This window comes from Pteropus vampyrus, unplaced genomic scaffold (assembly GCF_000151845.1).
Source record: "Pteropus vampyrus isolate Shadow unplaced genomic scaffold, Pvam_2.0 Scaffold177, whole genome shotgun sequence".
NCBI lineage: Eukaryota > Metazoa > Chordata > Mammalia > Chiroptera > Pteropodidae > Pteropus > Pteropus vampyrus.
In genome coordinates this window covers 465886-490808 of record NW_011888958.1, presented here as the reverse complement: position 1 = coordinate 490808, position 24923 = coordinate 465886, and the positions used below count along the sequence as shown (strand labels likewise).

The window sequence follows — 24923 nt, the reverse complement described above, 5'->3', positions numbered from 1 at the left end:
GATTCTCTTTTCCCCATACCCTTGCAAACATTGCATACCATGATCTATCTCTCTGTGCCTCTGGGCTATCAAATTCTCTGCTAGTTGTGCTGAGGGTGAAATGAGGAATAGACCCTGTCTTCAGCTACATCACTTTAGAGATGCTTTGTGTTAGGGCAGGAATACAACTGAGATGGGGCCAAGAAGCAGGAAGGTAAAGGGTTCTCAGTGGGCTCTTTCTTTTCTTAATATCAATTAAGCCTAGAAAGAATCCTTGTGGGTCAGCTTCTTTCCTCTACACTACTTAGGTGCTTTTCTGTCCTGGTTTTGTTTTTGACTGATTTCATCCAAGGAGCTGACCCTTCCCCCTCTAAGTAATGAATAACCAGAAAAGTCACAGAACCCAGCAGATCGAGTGAAGGAAGCTTAAGGAAAATATTAAAAAGAAAGAAAAGTGTTTGATGTACTTTTAATATAAAATGTGGAAAAAGTAGAAAAAGGGTGGGGGTTGGGGAAAGGAGGGAGGAGAGAGATTATTCACGGTAATGGGAACCAAATGTTGGCTGGGAAAGCTGCAGCATTCTCACACTCTTCCTGTAAACCCAGCGGCTTTTCAAAGTGATAATAACGGAGAGCCAACAGCACAGGACACGCCTTAACCCTTCCGTACCTGGATAGCTCCTTCCAGTCAGCTTTTCAGAAGTGGTGTCCACTTTGAAGAAGTCCCGGTGCATAGAGAATTTCTATGTCCCTCCTGCCATTACGGCAAAAACAAGGAAGGTGGGGGCGAGTAGTAGAACGGTAAGAGAACAGCTGCTGCTGAAACTGCTCACAGTATGCCTGAATTTCGCTGTTAGGCTTCAATATCAGACAGTGAGCAGCCAGCTTGACCAGTATCTTACCAGGTTCGGGTGATGTTATCATCTCCCCTTGCTATCTGAAGGGGAACTTAAAAAGAAACAAGATCCCCTGTGTGACAGACAGGCAGTCTCTCTCCAACAGCACTATCCCACTGCATGAGAGCCCTCCATGGAGTCTGAAGTCCTTTAGGTGCTGGCATGGAAGTATGCGCGCTCCTCGGGAGGCTTGGCGTTTGTGTCTCCTGGAAGTCCACACCTGCCACTGTGCAGTTGAGATGTAAAGACAGTATGGAGCTAAAGGGCACTCGCTGACCTTATGACTTTCGGGTGGTCAAAGACGGGCACTTGCCTCTTGGCCTAGCCATTTACCTACAGAGGGAGAATGCAAAGGGGTGAAGGAATGAGTACAGTTCCTGGCTCAGCTGGCTTTTTACTTCCATCTAGAATTGAACTTGGTTCAGGCGCCTTTAATAGTTCATGGTGCATAAGAAAAGAATCTTATTCTTTCCTTACCATTTCAGAGGGGCAGCTCCCAAGTGTATGGCTGGGGTGGCAATAGGGCAGGCAGCGCTGCTCAGACTCTGCAGTGGGTGGAGCAAGCTACATGACCACTCCATGCCTCAGTTGTCTCATCTGTAACGTGAGACGGTAGTAGTCTCTGCCTTCACGGAATGTTAAAGGTTTAAGTGAGCTAAAGCATGGAGAGCATTTCGCACACTGCCTGGCATCTTTTTCTCTGTCTTCATCGTTATTCTCGTATTGCCTACAGCTAAAGCTGAAAGATCTCTTTTGTTTCCAATGTTTTTAAAAATCATCGTTGGGATGATATTATAATTTTATATTTTTCATTTAAGTCTATGATCCATTTTGAATTAATTTTTGTAAGAAGTATGAAGTCTAAGTTGAGGTTCATTTTTTGCCTATGGACATACAATTGCTCCAGCACCATTTGTTAACAAACGAATGGCTTACACAAACGAATGGGTTAGTATTTCTCCATTGTACTGGTTTTTCCAGCTTTGTCAAAACTCAGTCAAGCGTATTTGTGTGGGTCTTGAATGATTTTAGTCTTCCCCAAATGAAGGCCTACAGCAATAATAGTTCCTTTGAAAATCTTTAGCAAAGATTATTTTAGGTTCTAATTTTCTGTTCCTCACTGTCACTTTGGAATTATGCAGATTTAGGTTCAAAAGCAGCTTTTGCCCTTACTCTTTGTGTGAAATTAAACCAAAGTGTTTTAACTTAAGCATCAGTTTCCTTATCTGTAAAATAGGATCGTAATAATACCTCTCTCAGTGGGTTGCTGTGAAGGCGAACCATGGTAAGACATGTGAGGGGCTCCACTTGAAATCAGGCATTTAGAAAGCCCTCACACTAATGGTAGTAATGATGGTACGACTTGGGTTCTCCAAGCTTGGCCGTCCTAAGCCACACTCACTCATGCCCTTTGCCTTCCCCAAATCTCAGCTTTTTTTTAGCCTTTTCATTGTAGCTTCATCATGAGCACATGAATTATTCCAGTTAAAGCTGCTGTGTTGTACTTTACTTAGATGGCAGTTTTGACCAGTAACATTCTACTTTAGAATTTATAAGCGATCCATATCTTACCAGCTTTAATTACAGCATCTCTCCACCCCCCCCACCACTCCCACCATTTAGCCACATTGGATTTCCTATTTTTCCCTCCTCTTTTATGTGTTATTGCTTCTACTGGAATGCCCTGTCCAGTTGTCAAATTAATGGTCATCTTTTGAGAACACCTTTGAAGCCTTCCTTGACTTCCCCCATAGAAAGTTACTCCCTTCCTCTCGTTTTCTAAAGCTAGTGTCCTGTTCCCAGCACAGTGGCATACAGAGTTTTGGGAGTAGCAAGAGTTTTTTCTTCATTAAAAAAAATAAATAAATAAATAAATAAATATATATATATATATATATATATATATATATATATATATATATATATATATATATATACATATCTTTTAAATATATAAATAAAATATATCCATATGTCCTAGCTTCAATATTAAATGGTATAAAGCTGGATAATATAATCACAATGTTCTAGAATAAGACTGGAAGGAAATATACCAAACTACCATGGTTGCAGAATAGAATTATGGGTAACTTTTTTCTCCTTTACATTTCTCAGTATTTGTACATTTTTAGTCAGCATGTATTAATTTAAAATTGATTTTTATGTTGTTTAATATGCCCCACTATTTGTTATTAATTCAGAAATATTTCTCCCTTATTTTGAAGTGATAAGATTCTATTCTGCCATTTGTTAAAGAGAGGAACAAAAGGAAGGGAGGTACTAACATTTATTGAGCGCCCAGCTTATGCCAGATCCTGTGCTTTGTATGATTTATCCTACATTTATTTCTGAAATCATGGCTGTAGCATGGGCCTTGTTATCCTCAAGTACAGATGATGAAATAGACTTAGAGGTGTTAACATTTGAATCCAGCTCTTTCTGATGTGAAAGCTCATGCTCTTTTCACTAGTGTAACTTCTCTACTTGTAGACAGAGGAAAATCCGTACCAGTCTTTTTGCAATGGCATCCCAGGCTGGTCTAGACCTATTTATTAATGATGAGAATGGGAAAGGGGAGGGGGAAGTATTCTGAAAATAAATTCATTGATGGAATATAAGAAATGATTTTTCTGTGGAGGAAAGTGAAGAAAAATTTAGTAGCTGGAGCAATATATTTCAGCATTACAAATAAATTTACCATAGTTTATGAATCTGTACGATTTTTCGCTTTCACCAGCCGCTAATATCATGTTTTGTGTGTGGTCAGAAAACATCAAGAGCTTGAAGAATCTAACTATTAAGTATATGGCTTGTGTTTACAATTTGGATTAAATTTCTACTTGCTTTGTGTGCTGACTCTTCTGGATACAACTTAATTTCTTTCGCAGATTTGGACCAGCAGGTCAGGCAGATTAGGATGACTGCTTTAGATGGTAGGTAATTCCATTCAAGGGAAATCTCGTACATCTAGGGAATGGAAATTGTGGATTTTTGATCCTCTTGGTTTCTTACAATGGCCTGATCATACAGGTGCTGGACAACATACCTTATAAATGTGATTTGTCATTTTATCTATGGTTTAACAAATATATTGTTCAATAGCTAATAGTAATTTAGAAGGGAACCATCATTTCTCAGTCTTCTGGCTAAGATTAAGTGTAGAAAAGAACCACGATCCATGAAAAGGATGTAAAGAAGAAGAAAAGATAGTGAAAGATGTCCCTTTTAGTCTTCTGGCCATTTATGGACTCAGTGCGTGGGGAATCAGGCCATAGCCAGACTCAGAGATGAATCATACATTTCTTCATCAGCAAGTGTAATGTCTGGATTTAGAGCTCTTAGAGGTAAAGAATTTTTGTTTGATTCAATCTCTGAGCTACAAATTCTATATTTCTATTTTTATCATATTCATACCAAAGCTAATTAGCTTCCGTATACCAAGAGGACCAGTTTACTACATAAGAATATGGGTTGCCTGTTGATCTGTGAGCAGTTCAGGATATGTCCCATTGAACCTCAAAAATAAGATCATGTAGACGAAATAATAGTAGCTAAGAGTAACACACATTGCTTTATGTATCTTATACCAGACCCTAAATGCTTTATGTATCTTAACTCATTTAATAGCTAACTCTTACTGAGTGCCAGCAGCTGTTCTCAAAGCTGTACATGTATTAACTGATTTAATGCTCGCAGCTACTCTGTGAGATAAGTATTGTTATCATCCCCATTTTACAGATGAAGAGACTAAGCACAGAGAAATGTAGCAACTTGCCCAAAATGACACATGGTCAATGGCAGTCAGGATTCAAACCAAGCAAGTAGTCATAGAATCCATGCTCTTAACCACTTTTCCAGTGATTCTCAGTGGTATTTGTCCAGATTACCTAAAGGATTTGTTAAAACACAGATTGCTGGACCCAGCCCCATAGTTTCTGGTTTCAGTAGGTTTGGGGTGACGTTTGATCATTTTCATTTTTAACAAGTTCCCAGGTGATGTCGTGCTATTAGTCCAGGGACTACACTTCGAGAATCGCTGTCCTATGCTATGCTGCCTCTCTGGGGGCTGATAATGAATTAATATTCAGTGCAAGCAGCTAAGGACCAGGATAATGATTTGCAATGGTCTGATCCTATGAGAGGCAAGCGCCTGCATTTCACACCAACTGTGACATTGCACTAAGCCTCTCTAGTAAATCTTGAGGACAGCAGATTTCAGTAGACTTGCTTTGACATAACAGAAGCATGTGCCCTTATTGCAATGACATGGACTTGATAATTAAGGCCAGTTCCTAGTATAATGAAGATTTGTTTTCGTAGAATGTATGTTAAAGATAACACACACACACACACATACATACACACAGCAGTAAGAAAAAGGCTTGACTATTAGTATACATTTTATTTCCCTTTCTTTTGCCCTATGGCTTTTTTTTAGTGTTTCTTGTGATTTCCCCAATATTTTCCTATTTCATTAAAAAAAAAATCTTAATTTATAAAGAAAAATGACAGGTGGAGAAGGTTAAAAAGAAAGAAAGGTGGAGTTTTTGGAGTTGTCTCCCATTTTCCTTGGCCAATTAAAGAAAGGAGGCAGAGATAGGTTACTGAAACCAGAAAAGCTGTAAACACCACCGGTCCAAGTCTCCTGCTGTTCTGCTTCCTGGGGAAAAGAAGAGAAACGAAAGGAGCCTAACTGATGTGATGAGGCAGGAATTCTGAATTTGTGACACTTCTGCAAGTTGTTTGTGTGCACTGGGTTTGAACCTCACTTTGTTTCAGTATAGAAGTAGTTGGAAACTGGCATGTCAGCTGCCTTAGACAACCTGCACATTAACTTTCACTTTGCAAACGTTTCCTCGCTTGTCTTTGCAGGGTGTGAGAGCTAGGTGATGGTGGTCCAGTTTTACAAGGGCCAGCTGTGCTCGTGTGTACCTGCACTGTTGTCATAAAGGCATCAGACTTTGATAAAAATCCTGCTGAGCTGGACTCAATCATCTTTGTTGAATGAACTGGTGTCAGGGAGTTCTCTTTTGGCTTTTTTAAAGGTCACTCTTTGCTCACTTCTTTTTTAGTTCACATTTTTCAGGCTTCATGTGGTATGCTGGTTATGCCAAAGTAAAGAGCTGGATCAAAGACACTTGCTAATAAGGCTAAGGATCAATCTGTCTTTACAGATCCAGACTGCTAATAGATAAAGGACTGAGGAGTCTCCATCTACATAACTGGCTGGCTCCCAGGATCTTAAGTTGCCTGCTAGAACAGTGCTGTGAACTTTACTTTTTGAAAGGTTTGGTTTTATATCCAGCTTTGTGTTTCGTAAAGCTTGCCCCCGGAATCTCTGCCAGATGTACTGAGAAATCTAACTTTGTCCTTATTTTCTCCTTTTGGGGATCATTCCATCAATCATGGAGTGGTACAAGTGTGGAGACAGCAGAAGTCTGGTTCACATTCTGTATCCATTGTCACGTCCAGCTGGCTGGGATCACACTGTACTTTTAAAGGACAGGCGTATCAGCTCTTAGCTTTTTGACGTGATACCTCAGTGTGTTCTTCCCAAATTTATGTTATTGTCACACAATGTTTAATAAAATCAAAGTAGTTAGCCAAAATAGCCCCTTTAGACTTCTTCCAGTCATCACTACTGCTCTTTTCCTTTTCTATGTCTCTGTTTATTGACTATATAAATCATAAAGCTCCCCTCTCAATTGCTTGTAATTATGCATTTCAAATTATTTATCTTATTTGGATCATTCTCATGTTCTTAATCTCTTGATTCTTGCTTTTTATTTATTTATTTATTTTTTTGGCTTCTATTGATTTCGAGCCACCTTATTTTAATTTGTTAGCCCACTTGCACTTTCAGCTTTTCTTTATAAAGATGTGTAATGAACAAAGGGCGATAGACCTATTTTTTCGGTACCAGTTGATATAGTCTCCTTATTTACGTTGATATAGTCTCCTTATTTAGGTTCTTTGTTCAGGACACATCTTTGTCCTTTATTCTTCAAGGAGGATGAAACTCACAAGAGTCAAGCTATCTTTTGAATCAATCTTTTTTTGTCTACTTAATAATTGAATTACTGTGTCCAAAAAGGAGCAATTATTTATTTACTTATTTGTTTTTATTTTTTTATGCCTACAGCACCTGTTCTTCCTAGGTGGTCTCCCATCCAGGTACTAACCAGGCCCAACCCTGCTTAGCTTCCAAGATCAGACGGGATTGGGCTTGTTCAAGGTAGCATGGCTGTAGATAAGGAGAAGCAGTTCTTATGATTACTAATTTGTGATTTATGGTTCTAGTCCTTAAGATTGTGATTCAGTGTATGATTTAATGTGCAACGAAGGAGCTCATACACTGGGAAAGGAAGGGAAGAGAGAAATAACTTAGATGCTGAATATGTAAACTGGTAATTGAGATGTCAGTTTCAGGCCAAAATCTAACAGATTAGCAAACCAATGATCTGGCAGCCAGTGGAGAAGGAAAAGGGAATCACTTAAGCCCGGCCTTGATTCATGAAAAAAATAAGTCATGCTAGACTAAACCTCATTTCCCTTTATGGTGGAATTACTTTAGTAAGAGAAGATAAGGGAGCTAAAAAAGAATTATTGTAACTGGGTTTCTGCAAGGCATAACGAAATCTTGTGAGCATGAAAGAGAAATGTGATCGAGATAATACTATCATTAGGAATATTTGGTGACTAAATAGGTGACTGTACCCAAACAATGAATCAGTGTAAGTTTAGGAATTAAATCTCTGGGGCTGTGTCATTGCTCACTAGTTCACCATTTTTATCAATGAATTCATTTATCCATTCATATTTATTTAGGTGCCTACTATATGCTAGATGCTTAAATATTTAGAAAATGTACTAATCCTATCTTCAAATGACATGAAGTAGGGTGGGTTACTGAATACCATGGATGACAGTCAAGGTTCACAGTGATTTAAACAGACTAGAATGATGAGTCTAATTCATGGAATTTAGTAAGGAAAAACATAAAACTGTTAACATGATTTCCAAAAATTCAAGTGTGAAGAAAGTTTAAGGGTTTAGGTTGACTTTAAGTGTAAGAGAAAGTAACAGTAGAGTAAGAACTGCCAAAAGCCAGTACTATCATGTAGGAAAACTTTCACAACATAGTTCCAGTTGAAAAAAAATGGATAGTACAGAATCGTTCTGTGTGAGGGAAATATACACAGTGGAAGCATATACGTCCAAATGTTGACAAAATGTTTATAGTAGCTGTCTTTGGTCATTGGGTGACAGAGAGGTGACTTTTGGTTTTTACCTTTCTATCTTTTTGTGCTTCTCAGGTCTATGACATCAAGGATATATTACTTTTGCTCCTTAAAAAAATTATTTCTTTTTTGTTTCATTTTGAAAAGGCAAAAGAGGATGTAGCCAATGCTGATAACTGAGGCTTTTTTTTATTATTAAGTTTATTGGGGAAACATTGGTTAATACAGTTACATAATTTTCAGGTGTACATTATCATTTGACATCTATATATTCCATGGTGTGTTTACCACCCAAAGTCCAATTTCCTTCAGCTACTGTATATTTGATCCCCTTTTCCCACTTCACCTTCCCCCTACTCCCCTGTATTTGACCCCCTTTACCTCATCTCTCTCCTCTTCTCCCCCACCCCCTACCCTCTAGTAATCACTAGTCCATTGTCCATGTCCCTAAATCTGCTTGTCCTGTTCATTTGTTGCTTTTAGGTTTATATCCCACATATAAGTGATACCATGTGATCTTCAACTTTTTCAGCCTGGCTTATTTCGCTTAGCGTGATTACCTCGAGGTCCATCCATATTGTCACAAATGGCAGTATTTCATCTCTTCTTATGGCTGAGTAATATTCCATTATATATAAGTACCACAGCTTCTTTAGCTAATCATCTATTGTAGGACACTTTGGTTGCTTCCATGTCCTGACCACTGTGAATAATGCTGCTATGAACATCGGTGTGCAAATATCTTTTGGGATATGGATTTTCAAGTCTTTGGGGTAAATACCCAGCAGTGGGACTGCTGGATCATATGTAGATCAACTCTTAGTTTTTTGAGGAACCTCCATACTGTTTTCCACAGTGGCTGTACCAATTTGCAGTCCCGCCAGCAACGTATGAGGGTTCACTTTTTTCCATATCCTCTCCAACGTTTGTTATTAGTTGTCCTGTTGATTATAGCTATTCTAACAGGTGTGAGATGGTATCTCATTGTGGTTTTGATTTGCATTTTCCTAATAGCTAGCGATGTTGAACATCTTTTCATATGTTTGTAGGACATTTGTGTATCCTCTAGGGAGAAGTGTCTTTTCAGGTCTTTTGCCCATTTTTTGATTGGATCATTTGTTTTTTTGTTTTTATTGAGTTATATGAGTTCATTGTGTATTTTAGATATTAGGCCCTTATATCGGAGGCGTTGCTTGCAAATATATTTTCCCCTTGAGATGGTTGTCTCTTTACCTTGTTGACTATTTCTTTTGCTGAGCAGAAGCTTTTTAGTTTGATGTAGTCCCATTCATTAATTTTTGCTTTTACTTCCCTTGCCTTTGAGGTCAAATTCATAAAATCCTCTTTAAGACCAAGGTCCTTGAGTTTAGCTCCTATGTTTTCTTCTATACGTTTTATTGTTTCAGGTCTTATATTCAGGTCCTTAATTCATTTTGAGTTAATTTTGGTTGTGGTGATAGACAACAGTCTAATTTGATAACTGAGGCTTTTATTGACAGAATTGGAGGTGAGGAGGAGGATCGTGATACTCTCCTTCATTAATCAGTGCTCACATCCTCTGCCTGAATAGCAGCCTCTCCCTGGTCATCAGCATTATTGGTAACCACTCCCCATTCCCCCGCCCCTAGGCCAGCGCCTTGCCTCTGATTAGCGCATTCTCTGGCTGGCTTGGCTTGAAGCAGCGGGCCTCCATCTTGAGGAATCCTCTTCAGGTGGCAGCTGCCATGCAGCAGCTGTCTCTGGTGGGGGAGACTGGCAAGTGAACTTGGCTCCCCAATTCATCACCCAAGTTACCCAACATGGACACAATACTCGGTAAGAGGATTATAAATACTGCTTTGCTACTCTTCTAAGAAGTAATAGAATTGCTCATACCTGTTCCTTTGTGCCCTTATTATTTGTTTTCCCAAAGATTTGGATTCACTTTACATGGGAAGAATGTTAATAATAGCAGCTCACATTTAGTGAGCATTTATTATGTGTGCCAGACATTGTGCTAAATTCTTTACATGGATCATCACACATAATTCTTGGACCAGGCCTGGAGAGGCAAGTTTGATCTTTATGCCCATTTCCTAGCTGAGGAAACCAAGAGAGGTTAAGTATGTTGCTTTAAGTGGTAGAGCCAGGATTTGAACCTTGCAGTCTCGTTCTAGAGCCCAGCTCCTAGTCAGTCAGTTGTACTGCCTCCTGTTCTGAGGTCATCCAGGTCAGAACCTCTGGTGCAGATCCAGGGGCACAGGGCCTCTGCTCTTCCCGAAGTCTGTCACTAACTCAGCTTTTGCATTGGTTTTGATTCCTTTCCAGCATCTAAAACCTTTTATTTCTTTTTGCTTTCTTTCTTAGATTCTGTTTTAAGTCCTTTCCCAGGAGCCTTTCATCCTCTCAAATAAACAAAATATTTAAAAGTTTTTTTAAAGCCCTTTCACCCTGTTCTCAAGCAGGAAGATCAGCTTGCATTTATAATTTATGTAGTTCTGTGCTTTTGATCTAGCATATAGGTCATCAGAAGTTCATATAGTTTTTCCAAATAATTTCTGAGCTTTTCTGTATTTGTAACACCACCTCTACAAAGAACCATTTCAACATAACTCCATAGATTCAAAACAGAAAAGGGAGAAGCGTATATATAGTCTTATCTCAAGGAGCAAACTCAAAGGTAAAAAATAAATTTTAGTTTTAGCATCTGCATTTTCAGAGATCCTTTAAAAATCACATTCCAACATCAAAATTCCCTTAGGAATCTTGTAAGTTTCCCTGTCACTGTGAGCATGAAGTCTCTTGACAGGTACGTCCAACTCATTCCACCTAAATAATTTTGGGTACAAATTTCATTTGGCTAGCTCTCACTATTCCCAGTTCGCAGTTACCAGCAGCAAGTCTTAAGATTTGTTAGTAGACAGTTTCAATATTATTTATTAACACCCTCAAAGCCAAGGAAATACCACCTCCCAAAGCCAGGGGAGGTTCCCACCACATTATGTAATGCCTTTCTGATCACATAGCTTCCTGGATCTGGCCAGCACTGCTTTGCACTGCCTATAGGAGCCCTTCTGTGGTCTAGGATTTTCAGCATTTGCAGCACCTTTTTATCACTATTTGCCATGACTGCTTTGTTTGAGATTGAGAATTTATAGACAAATAAAATACAACCTCTGCTGTCTTTAAATATCTACACATTCCTTACAGTGCCTTGGAAATGGGTAAAGATACTTTCTTATAAGATTCTCCCCAGAAAGTACTTCCTTCATGGCCTTATGGTTTTTCATTAGAAGCACCACTGGCAATTTGAATAGCACATATTTTCCCTAGTACAGGGCTCTTCCTTGCATTTTTGGACATTTAGTATCCTTGACCTTTATCTATAAAACGTCATTGATCCCCCATTCCCATTATTATGACAATTGAAAGCATACCCACACACTCCCCAATACCCTCAAGAGGAGCAGAGGTGTCCCTGTACATGGTCGCTCAGGTGTTGCTGGAGTTGGGTGGAAGGAGGCTGGGGAAATGGACTGCAGAATCATACTCTGTGTGCAGCTGTCACATTCCTCTGCCTCATCTCTGCCCCTCTACTCTTGTGAGATCACATCATTCTCGGGAAATCTTGACACTGAAAGCACATCTTTAGGGAGAGTGCAGCAGCCTACTGAGATTTTGTTTTGCTAAGGACCAGCGCATTTTACATATTCCCTTCAAGTTCCTTAGAACCAACGTTCCTTTGATGAACCAGATATTAAAGCAAAGGGAGAAGCATAGCCATTTAGTGTATATTGGCTGAAGAATGAGGATATTCTGCAGGAAGGCAGTTATGGCAAGACGTTTAGTCCTGTAATGCCACAGTGTAACATAGAAAGTAAGATGAAGTTCTCAATGAGAAAGTGTGAGTCAGAAAAACTTACCGTATTGTTGCAGTTAGCTATCTATGTAGTAAGGGGCGGAATACTGTGTAGTTCACTTTGAATCTTTGAATTTGAATCAAATGTTAACATTCTGACCATCTCCCCAGCTAACTTACTTGGCCCTGTATACTCTGTTCTAGAAATAATATAAAACTGTTAGAAGTTATTTACAAGGAATATGTACAATATTATGTTTTAGTATTGAGCAAAGAATAAATACTAAAAGAATAAAACAATTGGAAATAAATTTTAGAAGAATAATTGAATCTCTCAATTTTGGTGAGAGTACAAAATGTATGACTAGTAAATTAGAATGAATCGAGGTTCAAGGAAGTGGGATGGAATTTTGGGCGGAAATGGAAACTACTGGATGTCACAGAAAGGAATATGTAGATATATAATCTCAGACAAAGCCCAAACAAGAGTATACCTGGCCTCCTCTGTGTCAGTCATTATAGCACTTGCATATTGCAAACCCCAAAGGCTTGTGTTTTAATGGTGAGATAACCATGGCCCAAGTAACACGCCCTGTAATTCAGAGCAAGTACGTTTCTCATGGCACTTAACCACATTGCCTTACACAGATGAGTACTCCTGCCCCCGCCCAGTGTTGCACTGTAAAAATTCCTGCCTCTTTGCTAAAAGCCTCTACTTGCTTGAGAAACTTCCTTTTGTGATTTGGAGACTGTGCTCACGGTACTAATGAGATTAAAAACAGCTTTCACTATAAAAGTTTATGATGCTGCAGTCTGTTCAGTTTGTGTACAATTGGATCAATAAATCTCCTTTTATCCAAAGTCCCTTATTCGATCTTCTCTTGCCCACTGTCCTACCTCTTATGTTCATGGACTCCTTCCTGCTTTGTGTATACACACCTGAGAATATGGCCATGGTCATCTCCAAATAAGGGAGGCTAGTTACAGACCTGATGTCTGATTTACAACAAGAAGACATTAAATTAAATGCCTCTTAAGAATGTTTGTTATTAAAGCAGCTTTTAGAAATAAAACCAATTTAGCTAGCCAGTGAGATGAATTCTGATATAAACTACATGGTTTCATAAATCCTTTAATATCTAATCCCTGAGTCTAGATTGCTACTTGAGGCTAGAAACTCCTTCCATTACCAGCAGAATCACAGTTGATGAATTTTCTGAGCTTGGTCCAATTATCATAAATAATAGTTTTATTCTAGGTTCAAATACCTGCCTTAATTGGTATGGAAATCTTAAGGTTATTCAGCCAGGCAGTTTCTGCCGTTTCACCCATCTCTTCCCTGGTGTTCATTTGTTCAGTGGATGGGCTCACTACTTCCTTGAACCTCTTTTCCATGAGCATTCTCCATTGCCCCTTGTTCCACTCGGAGCTCACTCAGTTCTCCTAGCTGTTCTTGCATGTTCTCTTCAGTAAGCTTATCTCTTCCCTCACTAATGAGAAAAGAGAGTAGGTTCCTCTGGCCCCACCTTTCCTAACCCTGTAACTCCTGTTCGACTGCCACTCAGCACTTCATTGTGAATAATAATGTTAACATTTTAGTCATGTTTGTAGGTACTTATTTGTATTTGATCATCGGTGGCCACATTTCTCCATACCTCCAAAATCGCTGGGGAAAGATCATGTCTTTCATACTGTAGAACGGTATGCATATTGTGAGATTTCAGGAGGGATCATTGAGGATCAGATGTCATACTCAAAAAAAATAAATACTTTCGGAGCTTTTTGGTACCATTCTCCAAAATCAGCTGAAAGTGTATAATTGTGCAACTGAACTGTGGGAGCCAAACTATGGAGGAGAAGAGCAAGGGATGTGACATGTAAGAGGTGAGATTATGTGACTAGAAAACCTTTTATCCGTGGACTTCAGAATATATTACACAGACTTTCCTTTGACTAGGTATTTGGAAATCTCTTTGAGAGAGGTGGGGAAACCAAAGCAGAGACTTGAAATGACCAAGATATGAGGGAAGTCAAGAAAGGAGCATGGACTTCTAGATTCAGCAGACGTTCTACTTGGCTCCCTCCCACAAGTCTCTGTTGGGGTCCTTAAACAACAAGGTGGCCTGCAGGTTAGGACGCAGAAGGTCTTCATAACCCTCACCCTAGTGTTGCATCTCTGCCACTGAAATGAGCATTCATACCTCAGGATATTTACAAAGGAAACAATAACATGATTAAATCACTGTCCAGATTTCTCTTAAATTAGGCACTGTTTCACTTCTCTAAGGCCCATTAACCAGGGTTTGGGGTGAGGTTGTTCACTATGAGATTCTTCATGTTTCTTCTGCGTACAGTTTTCTGGTCACTGTACCTTAAAAAGGGAAAAAAGAAATACAGGGTGATTAAAAAAGGTTTGATGAATAACTAACTGTTCTCAAATATATTGGGACCTTTTTTAAGAAACTGTAGTAAACTATACATAACAAAATTTACCATTCTTAAGTACAATTCAGTGACATTTAGTACATTCACAGTGTTGTGTAACCATCACCACCATCCATCTCCAGAACTTTCTCATCATCCCAAACGAAAACTCAGTATCCAATCAATAATTCCCCATTCTCCTGTCTTCTCTGTCCCAGGACCACCATTCTGTCTCTATTAATTTGACTATCCTAGGTACCTCATATAAATGAAATCATACAGTCCTTTTATGACTAACGTATTTCACTTAGCATGTCTTCAGAGCCCACCCACATTGTAGCATATGTCAGACATTCCTTCCCTTTTAAAGCTGAATAATGTTCCATTGTATGTATCTATCACATTTGTTTATCCATTCATCTGTTCATGGACAGTTGGGATGGTTTCACCTTTTCGCTATTGCGAATGACACTGCTATGAACATTGGTGTACAAGTATCTGATGCCCTGTTTTCAGTTCTTTTGGGTACATACCTAGGAGTGGAATTGCTGGATCCTATGGTATTTTTTTTTTTAGCTTCTTGCGAAACCACCAGAGTGTTTTCCACGGCAGCCACACCATTTTATATTCCACCAGCTATATGCACAAGAGTTCTCGTTTCTCTACATGCTTGCTGGCGTTTTTGCTTTCCATTTGTTTTGTTTTTAATAACAGCCATCCTAATGGGTGTGAAGTGATATAAATGAGGACTGTTTTACTGGGAAAAAACAGACTGAGAGAGGGGATATGTAGGAACATGAAGTTGTGAAGACTTGGACTCGGATGTGCACAGATGAGGCACCAGAATCTCAAATTTTAAAATTTGAGTTAGGAAGATAGTATTTAACAAGTAGCATAACATAGGGTACTAAACAGTTAAAAACACTATAGACCTTTTACCTTTCTTATGTATTCACCCTAAATGTCAGCCTGGCTGGGGACCCTGTCGAGGTAAATTTAGATTAATGAAAAAAGTATCTTCTCACACCAGTTTTGTCGTCCTTTGATGGGGATGTAAACTCAGATATGCATAAACACTTCTTTAAAAGACTTAGTTCACAATTGGGTGGTTTTAAAAAACCAAGATTTCTATATAATTCACCTCTACACTTTTAAAGTTGATGTGTCTTTGTTCCTACCTTAAATTAAACTACTATTCTGCATTTGAAGCTCTCTGGGTTCCTCTTGGGGGTCCTTGTGGCAATCACAGGGAAGTGAAATTTCTATTTTAATTATTTAACAGTGAACCTATATTTATCAAGCATTGGTCATGTGCCAGGACTTATAAGAGCTGCAAATAGAGTGTAGAGTAGAGCAGACCCTGTCTTTGTGTTCATGGAGCTACAGTTTAGTGGGCCAGTCAGATCATTTATCACACAAGTATATTTGTAATTCCAAACTATGTTTAATTCTGTAAAGGAAAAATACCTGAGATACTTCTCTCCTTTCCTTTAGATTATTCACATAACTACTCTAAGAATCTGCTTTCTTTTCTCTTTAGGAGCCTCCAAACTGGTGGCTTTGCCTGGGAGGGAGAAGTAGAGAACAACGCGTATAGCAAGGCTACAGGAGTGGTCCCCCAGCACAAGTATCACCCCACAGCAGGCAGTTACCAATTGCATTTTGCCCTCCAGCAACTCGAACAACAAAAACTTCAGTCCCGGCAGCTTCTGGACCAGAGTCGAGCTCGGCACCAGGTAATTCAAGATAAGACTCTTCCATGTGCTAACCTCTTCCTTCTGTTGGTAATAATAAGGTCAATGGGAAATGTAGGAATATAGTTTCCCAAAAGTTTACCAGCACCACCATCGCTTGGATGGGTCATGGGGAATCTACTCTTAGGGAAGATATGTCCCGAAGCCACATAGCATTGGTTCTGCTGGAAGTTGATGCTGAACCAGTTGTGATACTCTTTCATTTGGATGTTTCTCCGCAGAAGTCTCTGTTGTAGTATTTACCCTTTCTGCCGTATGACTTTAGTTCAGTAGCCTCCCAGAAGGTCTAAAAGCTAGCATTTTAAAGCATTTTTTTTTATCTCAATGTGCTACATCCTCACCTGCATAGCACATATTAATCCCTCATGACCTATCAAGATTTTCAAGGAGAATCACTTTCAGGTTCTTCTTGTAGAAAGGGTCATAAGTTGAGTCGTTGGTCTTCTGGTTTGATAGTTTGTATATAAAACATTGTACACAAAAACAACAATATGCTCAAAAATCCTTGCTGACGTGGAGCTTATGCTCTAGTGAAATATCAATTCCTTACTTACTGTCTATAAAATGACAAAAACCCTTGAGCATATGTGTGAGGGAGCTACATAAGTATACTGCACCAGTGTATCAAAGAAGGAGTGACTTCACAGAAAAGGCCATAAAGGGTTAAATTTTTCTTGATGATTCAGGATTGCCATTAGAATCAATTACCAGGTTCTACATGTTCTGTTGGGCTGAATCAGTATCGATTCTGTGAGCTTTCCTGATATTTGCTTATGTGAAGAAATATATCAGCTTGATCTTTTGTCATTTGCTCTTTCTTTAAAAATGTATTATGTAGTGTGCATTAGTTTGTGCAAAATTAATATTCATTCAAAAGCTAAAGCGGCATTTCCCAGTTTTATTTTCTTCTACATAAAACAATTACATTACGTTCTCTGCCTTATCTTTTCAACTGCTGTCCGGGTTCAGACATATTATTTCAATGTCATTCATCATTTGATAGTGTACTCAGTATATTATATTAATTCATTGTAACTGAGAAATTGTCAGTGCAGACATTTGTGAAGTAGTTTATTAGGTCGTTTTTACTGGAGAAATGTCCAGACTTCTTATCTGGAAAATATGGAACGTAGCATCTCATTTTGATCACCACAGTGCCTTCTATCAGGTAGAAACTTCCTCATCTAGAAAGTCTTTGTGGTAGTAGAGGCATTTAAGCCGGTTTGCATTTTCACAATTGCAGATGTAAATGTATATCTTCGATATTTTTGTAATCTGTGTAAATTTGTAAAAACTCTTTGGATTTCTAAACCCCCCGTCATTCAGAGTATTTGAGAATGCCAACTTAATCAGATACTTGATAGCGTAGATATCGTATATAGCCTTATTTCTCATACATGAGGATAATCTGTGGCTCTAACGTATCTAGACAGTAGGTCCCTTGTCATTTTTAATGCTTCCATGCCTTGATTTAAAAATAATAATAATAAAGAGGTGCTTGCAAGGCATTGAATTTTGAGGAAGGAGAGACAGTTTTGCTGATTTTCACTTTTAGAAACTGCTTCATTTATAAGTCCTCTTTCTTTTGATTTGCTTCCAACAACTCACATTCCTTTGAAAATTCAAAGTACTGCTATTCTTGTGTGGATTTTTTTTTTTCACTGAGGATTATACTGGTTTAGTTTCACTGAACTATGAAGTATATGGAAAGGATGTTTTTTAGAATCTGTCAGACTATCTGTCTTAGGGAGGAGTCAGAACTCCCAAGAAGGGAGTTAACTTGTGTCTCCTAGAGAGGGAACAGAAAATCATTCATCACAATTTTATATATGTTTATAACATCATTTTACTTCTCCCTGTTTTTCTAATCTAATTTTATTTAGGTAAAAATGAATAAGGGTGAAGTCTGGGACTGTGGGGAGAGCTAAAGAAACTAAATTCTGTTAGCTCGAAGAGTTTATAACTAATAAAAGAGCAAATAAATACTAAATGTTCTAACATTAAGAATATTTAGTAACTTAGGGCATTTTATTTTAGAAGACATTAAGAATCACTCCACAAAAGGAACAAAGCCCTACTAGATTTGTAAGCTTCTGTTTTTAGCTTACCTTGTGATTGCACTAGACCTGACCGTTATAATTACAGCTAAATTGTTGATTGAAGCCTGTCTTGCAAAATCAGTATAGCCTGTATTTTTGTATGCCTTGGGTTAACCTTTTAGAATAGAGATGGTTTCTCTGATGAACTTCATATACTTTGGATTCATTTTACTTAAGTGTAGGTAGCCACTGATATAACAATTTGGTTAATTGCCTATATAAGAGCAGAAGGTAGAATTGAAATCTGATTTATCTAGCATTCATTCACTAGAGAGATCTGATTATGGAACAGGACATTTAAGGGGGAGTTATATTTTTATATTATATTACATTATATTATATATTGTATTATATTAATTACATCATAGTATATACATGGACAGTGCCTTTCATAGCAATGATCTAAAAATGCTTTGGGAAAGATCGTGCAGCCATTCTTGCATCGCATGCAGAGGAAGTTCGCCCTCTTCTCTGCACTTAGCCAGCTTATTAAAGGTATTAATCTCAAGAAGGCAATCTTAGATGCAGGATATGAGTTTGACAATGCGCATCTCTAGCCATTCATGCAGAGTAAGCTTTGATCTTTATCTCTGTCTAGCATTTCACTCATAAATCTAAAACTGTCATGCCCTGAATCTTCCCCTACTAAAGACTGGTCCTGTAACATGGGCATGGAAGAAGAAAGTCACCCAGAGCCACTGGCAAAGCCAGGGATGGAGGTACAGAGAAATAGGTGGGATCCAGTGCATTTGATAGTGTGATAAATAAACTAAGACAAAATTGAAACTATGAGTTTTTACATACTGATGGATAAAAACAGCAGTTTTTGTTTTTTGGTTTTGTTTTTGTTTTAAAGACATTCTTCTAAGTCAGAGCAAGCGTTGGCAAATTTTTTCTATAATGTCCATATTTTAGACCTTGTAGGTCGTAGGATCTCTGTGGCAACTATTGAACTCTGCCATGGTAGAGTGAAAACAGCCGTAGACAATATGTAAATGATGAGTATGGCTGTTTTCCAATAAAACTTTATTTACAAAAATAGGCAGCAGGCTGGATTTGGCCTGCAAGCCTCGGTTTTGAGTAACAGAACCCCTTGGAGGGTCTGTTAAACCACCGATTGCTTCCTCAACCCCATTTCTGATTCAGTAGGTTTGGGATGGGGCTCAGTTATTTCCATTTCTAAGTTCCCTGGTAATGCTAAGGCTGCTCTTCGGGGCATCACACTTTGAGAACCATTGAGCTAGAGGGAAAGCGATTAGAAATGTCTCTTGTTCATTATTTGTTTTCCATCCTTTGGAAGAGAGGCAGGATATGTTAAAATTTAGTGTTGTCCTAATAAAATTTCAGGCAATCTTTTTTTATAGGAACTTTGTTTCTATCTTTTTCACGCCATCTATTACAGTCTCCTTATAAATTAAGTTTTCCAAACTTGAAAACCTCCTTGCTCATTCTTCTTATCAGGGTACGTTGTGCTCAGCAGTCACTGCTCCCAGGATTCAAGTTTCATGGTAGACAAGAGATAAGGAATGGGACAGATTCCTCCTTCTTTGTTTTAATAATGATAGCCAACATTGCTGTGGTCCAAGCACTATTCCAGGTGCTTTACATATATTAATTCATTAAAAAGGAGTTTCGGGATGGTTGAGGGGGTTACAGAATCTTCTGTGTTGATATGTCCTGGTGTGTGTCTCCTCTCTAGCTTCTCTCATTGCTTTGCACTTCTTTCTGGCTTCCTGCCCCTGAAGGAGAAGGTTAAAAACTCCTTTCAGCTGAGCTGGGGGACTTTCATGGGCATCAGTGACTGCTGGTGACATCAGCATGAGTAGCCCTCCATGCTGGGGTCTGTGAGGAGGGCTTCACGGGCTGTGAGGCCTGACTGACCTGATTCTAATTGCTGACATTGAGCTGATGTTATTCTTGGCCCAGGGCACAGCGATTACTCAGTAGTTTCTGTTAAAGTGATCCTTTGTTAAACTTCTGCTCCCAACCCCCCTCTCCTTCCCTCCCACTCTCTTCTCTGCCTCATCCAGACTGAAAAAAGCCCAAAAAGCAGAAAAATTAAGGACATTTTGATGGCCAAGGCAGAACTGCTGAAATTTCTTGTAACAGCAAAGTGGGAGAAGAAGATTTTAAATACATCTTAATTTTTCACTGGTTCCCAGAGCCCTTCAATTTTTAGTAGACTCACTTTTCAACATAGTAAAGTAACTCAAGGTAGGAGAAAACTGTGCATCCTAAATTCCTGTCATCCTTCCACTCTGTCTATTCTTTACTTCCCCCTTCCCACCATGCCCAGTTTTACCAGACTAACCTAGATTCCCCAAGGGCCAACAGACACTAATGTTCCTCTAAGAAGCAAGGCATGTTGGGGGCGGGAGGGGACTCCGTTCACATCAAGGGGTCTTTCACTGTGCTGGTAACATCTTGAGTGCCATATGTAATGAGCTGTTTGCTAATGGTGTGTGTGTACACACACAACCTCGCAGGTGTGGAAAGGATTCCCATATAAACCCAGCCAAGTCTTGTTATTCTGCTCCTAAAAGTTCATTGCATGTGTCTAGAAAAATTCTGCCCCCCCTGCAGGAATGAATACTGTTTCTCCAAGCCTTCAGCTGCTGTGTGTTTGTGTTGTGGGGGAGGGGAAAGAAAGAGAAATTCAGCAGGCACCCTGGCTTTTCCAGGCAGCCAGGAATAACACGCTAACTCCTCAGCATGGCACAAAGAGAGCAAGCAAACAGACTAGCTGTGCAGGGAGAGTCTTTCTGCGTTTTTCTAACAGAGTGTTCAGGAGGAAGGTTGGACTGGGAGTGTGCAAGCGAAAGAACTTATGTCTCTGTACTTAAATTCCTGAAGCAGGTTGACTTGAATGTCATAACCTACTACTGCTTTGTTGTTTTGTTTCATTTTGTTTTGGGGAGTTTTTTGCTCTATTTTGTTCTTCCTTCTGACCTTTATCAGGAACTCAAATAACACTTAGTTTCTAGATGATGATGATGATAATGAATTTTCCTAGAATCATTTGATTTAGTAGATTTTGCCAAACCAAACTCTTCTTACGTAATAGAAACACATTGAAAATATGTGAAATAATACATGTAAAACTACATTCAATTGTTTTGGACACAGGCACGTTGGACAAGCTTTGGAGTCAAATAATCCTCAGTTTTAATCTTAGCTCTGTCCAGCCCATGACGTGGGACAGGTTATTCAAATTTCTTTGAACCTAAGTTTGCTAATCTCTAATATGGAGAGGACAATATATATATCTGTGGATTCTCATGAGGATTATAATCTTCAGGATGTTACCATTTGTGAAGCACTGAACCAGAAGTTTTATTTGTATTAGTGCATCGAATCCTCACAACTGGCCTTTCATTAGCCCCATTTTGTAGATGAAAAAAAACAGAGCATCATTTATGTAACTTTCTCAGAGTCACCTAAGTAATAAATGGAAGAGCTGGGATTTGAACCCAGGTATGTCAGGCTCTAGTCTCCAAGCTCTTGGCTATCATGCTATATGCTACCTCCCTGGCAATATATTAAGGCATTCAGTAAAAAGTAGCTATACATATTGTTGCATAAATTTTAAGTTGCAGTTCATACATTTAACAAATACTTATTGACCCTTATAAAACTGCATTTGAAAAGTTATTCTCAGGTATCTTAACTAGTCTCCTATTCATATTACTGTTGCAAAAGAAAAGGTTTACTAAACATCTGTAAACTCAGACCTAGACATTATCCCAGTTACCACAGATTCTTAAAGAGATGTCTTACGAAGGCGTTTCTGGGCTTAAAACTCTTAGAGATGCCCATATTTGACCGCCTCCTGCCCCATGCTTGTATTATTCAGTAATAGGGTCAAGGACTGAGGGGTCATGCAATATCCTGAAATATGTTCTAGAAGTTTGGAGATTTGGAGAACTTGTGTAGGTTGTTATTAATAATATAGGAATTATCTCTTCATTTATCACTTTGGCCTTTCAGCCCTGTTATTTTTACTGGTCATACTATTTTAATTTTATTTCTGTGATAGGTATTTTTGAGAAGACTACCAGGAAACGTGACAGATGCCTTCAAATGTGAATACCACAGAAACACTTTGGCATGATTAATATTATGCTGGCTTTTTCAATACCATAGACATCTAATTCTTAACGCATTCTTACAAATAGACATCAGTTCACTATGCTGATTCATTACTAACAGTAATAGGAGTCCCCTGCTTTCCACCAGGTTGTGTTCTAAGCTGCTGCTAGAGTGGTGGCCCTCTGGAATCTCAGAGGAAAGAAATCTCAGGGAAAGGGACATATAGTAAGTGCCTCCTGTGTGCTAGATAGATATAGTATATCTTTATTCCTCTAATGAGGAAACTGATGCTCACAGAGTTTTAGTAACTTATGCAAGATCCACAGCTAGCTAATTTGCAAAGATAACATTCAAACCAGGTCGGGGGGCTTCCAAAGCCCTTTTCTACTCTACCTTGTTCCTCTTGACAGAAGTAACTCTTCATTGGCTTCTGGTTAAGGCTTTCCAATTTCGCCGCTGCTACTGCTGTTGCTGCTATACAGTCATATATACAAATATAAAAGAAAGGCTCAATGTAGTGAATCAAATTCAGAACTGTGTGGTTGTGGGTATGTTAAAAGGCGCCTGTTCACCTATCAGCTGCTTGAGATTGATCTTGTTGTATATTCTTAAAATGTGGTTCCACTACAGCTGCCTGGTGACAAGTTTCATTTCCTCCCTCGCTCTGTGACCTGTGGTTTGTTTCTCTTTGTCTGTGGACATTTGAGGGACTCACAGCAGTAACTTTGTGAGATAAGTAAAGGCTTCGTCTTTAAACATCAAGAACCCCATCCATCTGAGATGAATGCAGCCACAAGAAAAAGCTTAATGAACATATGATAGCAAGGTCTATGCAAGATGCGCAGTAGGTCAACCATGTAAGATTCTGAGCCAAATAAAACAAACTATACATTTGAAGACAGAGACAAGTTAAGATATTTATAAACTCTGAATTTAAAGTTTAAGGGAACTTAGAGATTGTCATGTCTAATCATTTCATTTTACTAATCGGGAGATGTAAGACACAGACGTTATTAGGGAAACAAGGGCTCTGATGTATAAATAATTCCTGAAAAGTATTAGGAAATAAAATATAAAAGAGACAATTGAAAATGAGGCTAGGAATTATCTTTTTTTCACCAATTGAACTCTCAGTCTGGGATCATTGCTGAGCTTTTAGAGTTACCTCTATGTGCATACATACATAGTTATACATCCTTTAACTTTTAAAATAGGTAGTGAGAATTTGCTTATAAATTTCTTTCAGCCTTTTCTTCTTGGAGTAAAATGAGTGAAATCTCTCTTTTTAAAAAATGCATCTGATGAAAATTAGACATATTGCTAGATTTGCTTTAGATTTGCTTTGGAAAGGAGATTTGATTTCAGTGGATTTGATAAAAAAGAGAGTCAGCCTAAAAAGGAAGGCAAAGTAGTGTCGTGGAGCTCTGAAATCAGACTCCTGGATCCCAGCTTACTGCTTAGTAGCTGTGTGACGTGGACAAATCATGAAACCTTTTGTGCCTTGGTTTCTCCCTCTGGTGGTGATTATGGGACCCACCTCAGTGCTTGGGAGGGATCGAATGAGATAATAACATGTAGAGCGCTTAGAGCAATGCTGACCCATGGTAAAAGCTCAATAAAAGTTCATTGGTCTTATTATCATGTATTACTTTTTTTTCATTGTGGTAAAACACAGCATAAATTTACCCTGTGAACCATGTTAGATGTATAGTACAGTATTGTTAACTACATGTACATTATTGTACAACAGATCACTATAATTTTTTCATCTTGGATGACTGAAACTCTGTACTCATTAAACAGCTCCCCGTTGTCCCCTTCCCTCAACCTCTGGCAGCCATCATTCTACGTTGTGTTTCTGTGAGTTTGATTACTTTAGATACCCATACATGCAATCATGCAGTGTTTGTCTTTTGTGACTGGCTTATTTCACTTAGCATAATGTCCTGAAAGTTCATCTGCCTTGTTGCATGTGACAGGATTTTTTTTTTAAGGCTGAATAATATTCTGTTGTATGTAGTTAAATTTTCTTTATCCATTCAGCTGTCAATGAGCATTTAGAGTGCTTTTACATCTTAGCTATTGTAAATACTGCTTCACTGAACATGTGTGCAAATATCACTTCTATTATGTATTACTTTTAACCTTAAATATACATGGCATTATTAATTCACCTTGGGGATTTTAGTTAAACCCTCTGTGCCAGCAGCAGAAATCAGTTAAAATGATATAAAAGAAGGTGTTTTAGAAGAAGTTCAAGACCCAAAACGTATTAATTAGCTATGTTTTGTACTGATATTATTTAGACAATCAAAAATATGTGCAAATCAGTTTGTTCACAATTGCTAGAGAGATGTGAGAAGAGTAGAAAGAATAATTAATATGATAAAATGATTAAAAGAATATCTGTAGATTATTAGCATGTTTGTTCAAAGGCATAAATGTCTTATAAACATAAAGAAAAAAACAGCATTAGCATGAAATTATAAGCCACCTTTTCATGCGACACATGCTATTTCCTCACAAAACCAAAGAAAGATAAGGAAATTATCTTCTCAAAGATACTGATGGAAACATAACAGGTACAACCTTTACAGGAGGCA

The 24923-nt window shown here is 38.5% G+C and overlaps 1 protein-coding gene and 1 pseudogene across 1 annotated transcript in view; one reads left to right on the top strand and one right to left on the bottom strand.

Moving 5' to 3' along the window:
- TTLL5 (tubulin tyrosine ligase like 5) overlaps positions 1-24923 on the top strand; it is a 226136-nt gene that overhangs the window by 136757 nt on the left and 64456 nt on the right. The window contains exon 30 of the mRNA XM_023537039.1: positions 15919-16114. Within this exon, the coding sequence (XP_023392807.1) occupies positions 15919-16114 (196 nt within the window). The remainder of the gene's footprint in view (positions 1-15918; positions 16115-24923) is intronic.
- On the bottom strand, positions 7009-7127 carry LOC111746120 (annotated as a pseudogene).